Here is a 12548-nt window from a genome sequence, read left to right as displayed (position 1 = left end):
CAATACGGTCCTTCTCTAATCTAATACTCTTGACCACATTGTTTGGTTTGATAGTTTATTTTCTCATGTCTACTATCAATGTGTGTCTTGTGCTTATATGATTACCTTGAATGTGATTCGGAACGCATTCCCTAATCTCATTCATACTTTGGCCAAAGATTCAAATCATATCATAGAGTATTCTCCCTCAAACGGTTTGAAGGTTAGAGATCCCTTGTTGCGCATTCACTTGTCTCCATAGCTAAGCGGCTTGACCCCAACGATGCCGTGGACACCCTCCTGGTGGGATGACTTTGACATAATCAAAGATCAAGGTCTTAACCACAAGACAACTATGATGCCTCAGGTCAAAGGACTACTTTGCATTATCCCAACCATGAGTTCTTATGTGACATGGAATATGAGAACTCTTCGTTGATCGCGTTCAGTGAACTCATTCTCTATTGAGCACCTACCGTACTTGTCTTGATGTCACACACACCAATGATTCGAGACTAATCACTCTCCCTGAGAGAAGACATAGTACGTACCGATCTTGACGGACTGTCAATGCCCAATTGGCAATCCTATGATCAGGAACGTTTAGGATGTGTCTACGAAAGAATGGTCTCAAGAATCTAACTTCATTAGATTACATTCTCTCAATCACAAATTCCTTGGACTTTATCGTTTAAGCATATAACATTTATATGAGACGGCTCAAACAATAATCTATGCCCTTTATATGTTAAACTAGATTAGTTTAACATGTGAAATGTCCGTAAAGTATCATCACATGATTGGCTTTAGGGCACATTTCCAACAATCTCCCACTTGCACTAGAGCCAATCAGCTTGGTCATCTTGATGATACCTCTTTTGTAGTCATTTCATAAATGGCTGAATAGTAGGCCTAGACAGTGGATATCTATATGTGTTATCCATAGAAGCAACCTTGAGAATAACGACGTCACCATTATACATGATTCTCAATCATGTGGTTCAGTCTCTCATTTGAGTTCGGATCTTGATGAGACCTTGATTCCCAGGCTTGAGCTATCGCCCCATTAGTGTCATACACTTTCTGGTTGGAACCGAATAGAGAGTTCATAAATGAACTTTCCCATCCAAACAACATTGTTGTAAACTTCTATATGGCAATATATCTTGCATTCATAACGGAACACACTAAAGTCATTACTTTAATGTTTCCATCCAAATATCTCTTTATTCATAATAAAAAGATATTCGTTTATCTCTTCATTCATAATGAAGAAACATCCAATGATGGATTAGATTCATAATCTAATACATTTACGCTTCCATTACGTTACTCTAATTCTTCCTCGATCTTTGAGGAATTTATCCTTTAGTATTTCTTAAATACTTAAGGACTCACTTGACAGTTGCCATGGTTCTGATCCTGGGCTTGCACTGATATCGTCTTGTACCGTTCTAGGTACAACTCATATCAATGTTTTTCATACAATATGAAATACATAAATCACCTTTCTGCGTATGCATAAAGGATTCTATTTACGCATTATTTCTTTGGGAGTCAAAGGGGCACGTTCCCTTTGAGAAGGGCAACTTGCTAGTCTCACTAGAATCGTCCTTCATATTGAAGTTTATCATCATATGAGAAACTTCCTAGCATCCATTGTCTATTATTAGGGATTGATATAATCCAATTATATCATGAAATATATCATTATAGATTTCCATCCCATGTATATAGACTATATCTCCCATATACATTCTATCTTCATATAATGTATTAAAGTCATAACTTTAACGAAGAAGTATTCTTTTCATTTCCAAAATTAATATATCATATATATTTAAATTTTTAGGAACATGATTAACTCCCACTAATCTTTTGTAAACCTAGTAAACAAAAGATTCATTTACATCTTTATGAGAAATCAAACGATTTGATCCTTTTTCTCATAAAATGCAAATAGCTCCCACTAACTTGCTAAGATCCATGATGGATGGATCTCTACAACTTACATGTCTTGTGATTTATAGTTTTAGACATATATTATCAAGACTATCTTAATAATGGTTTCGGAAACCCATATTATGTCCAAACATTGAATCACCATTTAGTTGTAGCTAGCAATCTTCGAATTTATTGAAACTAAGACTACGTCAAAAATGGTTCCTTTAAAGTCAACCATTCTATTTGATTGTAGTCACCTTAAGCTACCAATTAGCTTTGAAGGTTTCATTATTTCGAGTCAAATGGTACTTTACCATTTCCTTGAGTATATATCGTATATGCACTCAATGTAGTCATAAGGATTTTCATTCTTATTTCTTTCGAATTAAGAGGTGCAACTCTATGACATAGTCATAAAGTTCAAAACCATTCAACTGAGACGGTTTATAAATCCTTATCGACTACCTTGGAGCTTGTGGTATAGGAACTAGGTTGTTATATTTGTTGATTACTTTCTTGTTTCTCAAAGAACCCATTCTTCGAGTTCTATCTCTCGTTCATTTGCTTTTAGGCAAATCACATTGTAGAATTACAATGAACTACCCAACAAAACAACATTTGTTAGTTGGTTTATAGAAGCGATATCCAAAAGTTATTTTAAGGATATCCTACAAGATTGTTATCAAACAAATATTGCTTGTTAGCACACAACCCCAAATCTTTAACATGCTTAAGATTTGTCTTTCTTTTCCAACTACATCTTATGGAGTCATGAAAATATTGGAAGATCTTCTCATTGACAATCATATTGTTTTAGAAGTATATATCCTATATATGGGTAATTGATAATATCTAACGAACTAAATCTTATTCAAGTTCGTTCTTCTCCTAATGGAGAAATACATTATCTTATGATGCTATTTTCCTTGATATCTTTCAAGGAAACTTATCTAAAGTGTTATCTTTCCTTGGATCAAATCTAAGGAGGTAAATACTTTAGACGTCTTACTCATCAACTTACATTACTTGAATTCTTTGAAACATTTTGCAAAGTATTCGGACTTGTGTTTATTCAAAATAAACTATAGTCCAACCGAGAGTGATCTTCGGTGAATGTTATCCAACATGAGTAGTATTCTGTTTGTGGACAAGTGCCACTAACATCTAAGTGAAATAACCTCAACAACTTTGTGATTCTTTCTTCTTTCCAAAAGAATAAAGATTCGAACATTTCGCCTCTATACAATTTTAACAAGAAGGTATTGGATCCGGATCTAACGATCCAATGCATCCATCTTTCACCAACTCATAATTTATGTTTTAGAGGTATCACAACTTTAGTTGGGATTAGTCACTACCTTGCAACCTTTTGGGTTTTAAGCATCATTATTTTCTTAAACAGTTAACACTACCATATTATCTCTACTATAGAGATAATTAATTAGATTACCATAATCCAATCATTGATTAATAAAGAACATTGTTTTGTCAAACAAAACATTTATCCATTTTACATAGTGACGGAATTTAGTTCCTTAAAATTGGAATACAAAGACAATCTATGTTTTTCCAATTTCTTTGGTAGTTCATATGAGGAAGTAAGTACCATCTGCTTTCGCAGAGATCTACATTTGATTCACGCTTCGAATGTGAAGTACTTTCTCTTCTCTCATTAATCTTCTACTTCTTATTAGCCACACTTTTACAACGATTGTAAAACATAGTCACTAATACGGAATCATGCATTCAAGTAGAAGAACCAACTGTTTTGAACTATTCAAGAACATTTTACAACACCTTCGAAAGGTGTGTCCTTGACACTTGCAAGACATTTCTTGCAAATACCCCTTCCAATGTCCATCCTTTCATAAAGAAAGTTTGTTCCCTTGGAGTTATTTATCTTCTTTATTTGACTTTCACCTTTGACTACATTAGACATGGTCCTTAAACTCCCACTATCTCTCTAAAATTGTTTGATGCGTATAACACAATTGAAATACCAAGTCCTTGCCTAGTTTCCGTCTCGTTAAGTGGTTTATCACTTCAACATTTAATGATTCAAAATCATCATAAGTCCATGTTAATGGACTATTTTTGTCAACCAACCATTATGTTCTAAACATAATTACAAACCTTCAAGAGTTGTACAAGGCAACTCTCATTTCTTCATACAACAATTTGTAAGTGAAGAAACATGGCACATAAAGTGTTCATGCCTTTGTGCTTTCTTCTCAAGTTCTTTGTTCATGTAACAAAGAAACAAGCACTAAGTGTTTGTATTGACTAAGAGTTGTTCAAAGCAACTCCTATTTCTTCATACAACAATTTGTAATTGAAGAATTATGACATTAAAAGTGTTGTCCTCTTTATGATAGACCTTTTCTAACATATTCTTCTAATGATACATTATCAATAGTAAGATTGTGAGGATGAGACTACTTTGGTACTTTTACAAGCCATTAAAGACAATCTATGGTTTTGTAGTACCAAGTCCGTAAACTAAACGTTCGGTTTTGTCAAGTGTTGGATAGCGTTTGCAAATATATTGGTAATCAAATACATAACGAATATAGATTGATTGATTTTAAGCCATTTGATTTGGGTCTTTAAATCAAATAGCACCACCCACTATTTTTGGCAAATTCCATATCCCTCATAGGAATTCGAGAGTTTTGGATGAAACTCCTAGTAGGTTATGGGAGGCTCACTATTACCAAGCCCACCTCAGAATTATATCATGTTGGCTAGCATTAATAATAATGAGAGAGTACGCTTACTCATTTGCAACTAATGCAAGTACCCATCTTATTTGGCCTCTAGAGAGTGATGCCTCAGAATTATATCATGTTGGCGTCATTGCACTTAGTTAAGTCATTCCCACCATGCCTAGTTCGTGTAGGGGTTCAAGCATAGCCTCAGAATTATATCATGTTGGCTAAACTCGTTGCCTACCTCACTTCATCATGTATGTATATAGAACTCCTCCTGAGTGTAAGCACGCACTTTGTACTCCCCCATTATAGGGTGAAGCCGGTGTACGAGTCACAAACGATCGGAGCCTACCACGGTGGAAGGCCACGAAAGAGTGTTCAAAGCACTCTCCGCTTATCAACTTAATATTGGTTTGGTTGAGGGTTTTGTGTCTCATCACATATAAACATACACTTTAATCTCTATTAAAACTATTTTGGTCCTATTACAACTATTGGTCCATCCCTTTGTTTTAGTTGTACATAATACTCCCACTATGCTTTTAAAACGATTTTTAAAGCAAGAGTATATGATACTACTAACATAAACTTTGCATTCATTTGATGGACTACATAGTTGCCTTAGGGCCTAAGGATGATTATGAACCTTTGTTTAGATTCAACACGAGCCTTGTGTTGAATCTCGGTCTAGGAATGGTGATTGATTTTAGTTACGCGTTTAATCACATTAAGGCGTGTTGTCTTAGGGGCGTTGGACCCAACTACTTCATTTTCATGCATATCGTATAAAGCAAGAAAGAAGTACTTCAAAGTAAAGGTGAGCTTATGCTCATTACAACATTTGCATATAACAAATTACTTTAAAGTAAAGAAGAGCTTAAGCCCTTTTACAACATTTGATCAAATCAAATTACAACCAAAATCTAATCTACACATTCCCATGGTTCAAACAAATTTGAAACGCCTTTCACATAGCTCAATTATATTAGGCTTAGGTTCATAATCACCCTTTAATTAATTAACACTTTAACTAATTAATTGAATGCAACATTTTCATTTGGTTTTTGTATCCATAAGATTGATTTAAATGGAGCTAAACAAAATGAAAATCAAATTCTCATTTAAAGAGACAAAACAATTTTGTTCTCATCCTATTTGGGCCATCATGCAATTAACCTCAACTTTTGGGCCATATTGCAATAACAAAAACTTTTGGGGTCACTTTGTATAATACACAAAAGTCACAACTTCATGTAAATACAACTAGAACCCAAACTTTTAATAATGCAAAAACATCATTAAAGGAACAAAACAATTTGTCCTTTAGCGTTTTTGGACCTAAACGTAAAAACGTAAACTTTTGGGCCAAAGTGCAAATACACAAAAGTATCAAAACTTTATGTAATTGCATAAAAGCCCCAAAAGTACTCCCTTTGAGGGAGTGGCCGGTTTTAGGGAGAGATAAGGTGGGAGTGTGTGTTGATTAGTGAGTTTTGTCAAAAACATGCAAGTGTATGTGAGATAAGTTTTGAAATAATTCAATCACAATTATTTCAATCATCATTTATACAAATATCTAACACTTTAAATACATAATAAATCATTTAAAAACATATCACATATACTTTATGAAATAATTCAAAACTTTGAATCAAAACACCAAACCTTTTTGTTCTTGGCAAGAACATCAAGAACAATGAAGAACATCCATGAAAAACCCAAATTTTTCCATGAACTTTTTCCACCCAAAAACATTCCAAAACCATTCTTACTTAAGGGAAATAACATCTAACCAAACTAGGGTACTTAGGGGTTCCAAAGAACACATTAAAACACTTTTAACAAGTCAAACAAGAACCCAAAAAATCACCCTTTGATTTTGGCCGAATTTTCCCAAAAGCATGGCACCAAATTTTAGCTCCAATATTCATGCTCATATGAACAACATCTACAACATTTGAGATAGCAAATTTTCCAACAAAATTTACTTTCAAAGAAGCAAGAATAAAGCTTGTAACAATTACAACTTTTAGATCACAAACTTATGAACTACAAAACACAAAAGGATTCACCAACTACTAGACCTAGGCTCTGATACCACTTGAAGGATTTATTTTGTAAAACATGTTCATTTGAGCAACATCATATAGCATGCAATTAACAATTAAAGGCGGAATCATGCTTACATGCACTCAAAAACAAAACATTTACCCATGAAATTCAAAGCCTAGTAGATTGGTGAACCAATAATCAACTCAAAAACAAAGTGAGTTGAAATTAATACCTTTGTAGATTCCTCTTTGCATAAGCAAAGGCTAATCACCCAAAGAGATAAGGGCCTTCATTCCTTGCTTCTTAGATCCATGGATTTGGATGGAAGAATAGGTTCTCCAAGTTCCCAAAATTGAGAACCTCTAATTCTCGACACCAAGGTTCGATTGTAGAAGAAATGAGTGACCTTGGAGTAGTAGGATTGCTAGATGTACCCTCCAAGGTGTTGGCCTCTTTAGAGAGAAAATGGAGAGACAATTCTCACCCATTTCCCCCAAAATAAACCCATTTTTCACTTAATTCACTTAATGAATATTTAGTTATAAAGTCATTTATATAGTCACTTCTTTAAGTGACCTAAATAACCAAACAACCCTAATTCATCTAATATGGCCGGCCACCTTATGAGATTTGGGCTTTTGGGCTTTAATGAATCTTCATTCATTAAATTGTCATACAACTTAAGTTAATGGGCTTGACGTTCGAAGCCCATTGGGCCTTAAGGTCCAAAACTATCCCGAAGTCTTTAACGAACTTATTCGTTTGATTAATTAACATATTAATTAATCCTTGCCATAAATCAATGATTAAACCATTTAATCATTCTTACTCATTTCCATTTAATCTCCAATCTCCACCTTTCACGGTGTGCGATCCATTAGGTTCCTTTTAGCGAGGTAGTGGGCGATTAAAACCATTTTACATCGATTGTGAATTGAAACTATTTTCAATTCTCCCTTTAGTGATTATACACGTTTAGGGCTTCCACAAACCATGAGTGACACCTAGCAGCATATCATGGTTACCCAAGCTAATCAGAAGAGGTTAGAGAACCTATTCAGTTCGAGATTACAAATGCAATACGGTCCTTCTCTAATCTAATACTCTTGACCACATTGTTTGGTTTGATAGTTTATTTTCTCATGTCTACTATCAATGTGTGTCTTGTGCTTATATGATTACCTTGAATGTGATTCGGAACGCATTCCCTAATCTCATTCATACTTTGGCCAAAGATTCAAATCATATCATAGAGTATTCTCCCTCAAACGGTTTGAAGGTTAGAGATCCCTTGTTGCGCATTCACTTGTCTCCATAGCTAAGCGGCTTGACCCCAACGATGCCGTGGACACCCTCCTGGTGGGATGACTTTGACATAATCAAAGATCAAGGTCTTAACCACAAGACAACTATGATGCCTCAGGTCAAAGGACTACTTTGCATTATCCCAACCATGAGTTCTTATGTGACATGGAATATGAGAACTCTTCGTTGATCGCGTTCAGTGAACTCATTCTCTATTGAGCACCTACCGTACTTGTCTTGATGTCACACACACCAATGATTCGAGACTAATCACTCTCCCTGAGAGAAGACATAGTACGTACCGATCTTGACGGACTGTCAATGCCCAATTGGCAATCCTATGATCAGGAACGTTTAGGATGTGTCTACGAAAGAATGGTCTCAAGAATCTAACTTCATTAGATTACATTCTCTCAATCACAAATTCCTTGGACTTTATCGTTTAAGCATATAACATTTATATGAGACGGCTCAAACAATAATCTATGCCCTTTATATGTTAAACTAGATTAGTTTAACATGTGAAATGTCCGTAAAGTATCATCACATGATTGGCTTTAGGGCACATTTCCAACACTAAATCCTTCCAACGAAGTACCTCGAGACTCGTTAGGACCTCCTTAAGCTTCCTATAAGCTTCAAATTCCCTAAAACACAAGATTGCACATATGCATGAACAGTGACAAAATCGGAGCTAGGGTTTTCACTTGAAATCGACAGTTCCCTTACCTGAAAACAGTACCAATCGAATCGACTGAGCTTCAAGAACACAATGGTTCCCTTTTCCACTTCGATCCATCACGATTACAAGGGTTTTGGGTCTCGTCCGTACAAGAGAGAAGAGAGAGAGCGTGAGTCTATGAGAGAGAGAGAGAGTACAAGAGTGAGAGAGAGAAAAGTGGTAATTTTGTGTGTGTGTGGTTTAGAAACAACCAACCAATCACTACCCATTTCCTTTAGTTCCAATTGGTCCAAAAACTTAGGAATTTAACATATTAGACCACTTCTAATAGCACGTCACACACAACACATCTTAACGCCTAAGGGCATTTTAGTCTTTTCACATCAACAATAATTATTTCTCGGGATGGGCTGTCACATGGTAGCCCAATCAGAAAAATATTATATTCTGATTCTAGCCAATCACACACACACACACATACACGTACATTCTATCCTCATTCTTGACTCTTCTTATTCCTTTTGCACCCAAGACACCCCACATGCACAAACCACACCAAAACAGCATGGATCGAACCTATGAAGACTACCATCACACTCCTCATAAACTCCCGAACCTAGCCATACCCTTAGGTTTCAGTTTTGGTGAGTTTTGATTGTCGACTCACGAGCTCCGAAGAGGAGCCAAGTTGCTCCGACGCGATCCCGGCGTGGTTTCAAGGTTTCAAGGCTTGGAAAGGTATCCACGCAACTTCCCTAACACTTGGGAGTAGTTTTGGAGTGAAGCGGACATCGGTATAGGCGAGTTTGGAAAGTTGCAGAATTGGCCAAATTTTCCAAGGAATTGTCTGACCGTTTTTCAAAGGATTTTGAACTCCTAATAGGTACGAATGTGTTTTACTCTTCAAGATCTTTAAATCCATATAAATTTCATGGATTTTGGTTGAGAAATGAAGTAGATATTAATCTTTGAAAGTTTTCCGGAAACTGGCGAACCAGACGGCAGCCAGCGGCGATGGACGGTGGAGATCGGCATGGTCCACAGCAGAAGAAGAAGAATATTCCATCTAAGTTGACAGAATATTCTAACGACGTCAAGTAACACCGTTAGATTTTAACGGAATATTCCTAACGCCATTAGGATTTCTGTCTCCTGTGCTAGGCATGTGGCTGCGCGTGTGGTTGTGCCTTGGCCAGTGTGTGAGGGTGTGTTCGACATCCAAAAAAAATTCTATAAGTATGGGGGTATTTATGTTGTCGAGTAGATCACGTTGGTATATTCAAACACCCTATTTGAGCAACGTATGAGGAATTAATCCTAGGCTTTGTTTATGTGCTAATTAATTAACGTAAAAATAGTTGTATCGCATATAGGTGAGACGTACCCCGAGGATGAGCGTGGACAAGCGAAGCTAGAGGGCTACAATCTTGCTACTTATAAGTGAGTGGGCATTTTTTTTCTATATATATACAGTTTTCAGAAACGTTTTTATATTGAACTATGCTTTGCTTGCCATGTCGTAAATAAGTTACATCTTAAATATTGCATTGTTACACTCGTGAATTGTGTTGTGTGATACTGCGGAGACTCGGGTAAGCTTCAGGTGAGTGTTATATGATTAAATGGGTTGTATTGCATTGGTATGCACACATTTATTTAGAGCTCATCATGGCTACACCCCGGTATTAGTGCTCCCGCTTGGGGCTAGGGCTAGCCTTCAAGTGATTGTTCACCTCCCACACCGCACGCTCACCTTGGATCCAAGTCTGGTGCCAGCCTATTGTACATACCACAATAGGTGGTTCCGACTCGTAGGTGACCTGCGAATGATCGCACAACGTTCATGTGATCGTAGCACTTGAGCGTACATATTCATACCCAGCCTGTCGTACAGGTCATACTAGGTGACTTCGACTCGTGTGCTAGCCTAGATTGATGAGCTACAGGTCACGTTAGGGGACTCCGACTAGCATACTAGTTTATATTGGTTTCATACCTGGCTTACATTTATTATTGCTGAGATATTATGACATGGCATACTTCAATTTTCGTTGCTCATGTGCATTGGTTTTCATACCTACGTAGTAGTATTTTCTGGAAACTATACGGGGTTTTACGAAGAGGGGTTATTATGTTCATAAAGATAAATACGTTTTCAAACAGTTTGTTTTTGCCCACTCACCCTTCTGTTTTGTGCCCCTCCAGGTTCTAGGTAGATGTTCATCTTTGTTGGCTCACAAGGACTACACGGCGGTTCTGACATTTTCATAAATAAAAGTAGGGATCTTCTCCCTGTTTGTATAATTAGTACTTAGTTAGTTCGACTGCACTTTCATTTTACCTATGCTCTAATATGCGTGTATCTTATACTTGATCACTTTCACTCTCTTACTTATTATCTTTAATTAAATAAGTTTAGTTTTGGTTTTTATTTATTCGCATTTTCTTATTATTATCACTTATGTTGCGCACTTGGCTACGCCACCCTCACGTGATGGCCAACACGTCTCAACTCCAGTCAAGGTGTGTCACTACATAGAATGGATAAGAAGATTCTACAATGCAATGACAGAGTATGTTTCATGGGGCCCAAGGGCTGCTTATATCAACTACGTTGACCTCGACCTTGGAGTGATGCAACAACAGCATCAATTTCCTTTAAACAATAATTTGGTTAAGGATGATGAATCGGATGTTGTGGAAATTTCCAGGGATTGGGGTGAAAAGTACTTCATGAATTAACTACGATAGATTGGTTAGAGCAAAAACACTTATTGATCAAAGCAAAGTTTTCAGAAATCAACAAGGGATTCCTCCAATGTCGTCGTCTTCGTCTTTGGTGGTGCTCGATGACTAGTGCACGTACGCACGCAACCCAGCTAGCTGAGTGGTACGTACGTTGTGCATGGTAGATATATGATCATGCATGCCCGCGGAGTGCAAGTCATTTTTGTTAGAATTCTGTTTGTATAATTTTCAATGTGAGTTAATGATCTCAGCTCTTACAGAATTGCAATTAGAAAGTGGAAGAAGGAGGAATGTTTCAGAGAATAATTTTCTATTTTATTGGATTCTACTCAGCACACAAAGTGTGAAAGTTCTGTTACCATTAGGAGGAGAGGGAAACACTCTCTCTCTCTTACATCATTACAAACAAATCTAACCATTCAAAATTAACTCATCTCATAAGGTGATTACACATCATGAGCTATGATTCATTGTAATCTAATCTAAATGAACACATAGACTATGATCTAGTGGCTCATATTAAATCCTGCTATACTTTGTAAAATCCAACCAACACATTTACATTTCAACACTCTCTTCCAAATGTTTTGCTGATTTCACACCAAGAGCCTTCCTAAGATACTCAAATTGATCTTTGGTCAATGCTTTAGTGAATAAGTCTGCAACTTGTTCTTCTATCTTGCAATACACCAAGTCAATTATACCATCTTGTGATGCATCTTTAATGAAATGAAACCTCTCGTTAATGTGTCTTGTCTTTTGGTGAAACGCTAGATTTTTAGTCACAACTATAGTTACAGTATTCTCACGTAACAATGGTGTAGCATCAACCTATTCTTCACCAAAATCAGCAAGAACAAACCTCAGCCAAATTGCTTGTGTTGTGGCTTCTGCAACACTCACATATTAGACTTCTACAGTAGATAAGGCAATACTTTTTGGTTTGACAGATGCCCATAAAAACACTCCTGAGCCAAAGCTAAAAGCATATCTAGAGGTGCATTTCATGTCATCCTTACTCCCTACCTAGTCATTGTCATACTAGTGAATTAACACTGTTGATTTGGCCTTCTCATATTTAATTCCAAAATCCAAAGTTCCCTGTATATATCTTAAGACCTTCTTGG

The 12548-nt window shown here is 36.5% G+C and overlaps 1 protein-coding gene across 1 annotated transcript in view; it reads left to right on the top strand.

The window, feature by feature from the left end:
• Positions 1-11415, top strand: part of LOC126621190 (berberine bridge enzyme-like D-2) — a 34317-nt gene extending 22902 nt beyond the window's left edge. Inside the window, exon 3 of the mRNA XM_050289593.1 lies at positions 11209-11415. Within this exon, the coding sequence (XP_050145550.1) occupies positions 11209-11415 (207 nt within the window). The remainder of the gene's footprint in view (positions 1-11208) is intronic.
• The last annotated feature ends 1133 nt before the right edge of the window (positions 11416-12548 follow it).

Source organism: Malus sylvestris, chromosome 5, assembly GCF_916048215.2.
Source record: "Malus sylvestris chromosome 5, drMalSylv7.2, whole genome shotgun sequence".
NCBI lineage: Eukaryota > Viridiplantae > Streptophyta > Magnoliopsida > Rosales > Rosaceae > Malus > Malus sylvestris.
Note: the sequence above shows the minus strand (reverse complement) of the source record. Positions and strands in the feature narration are given on the sequence as shown.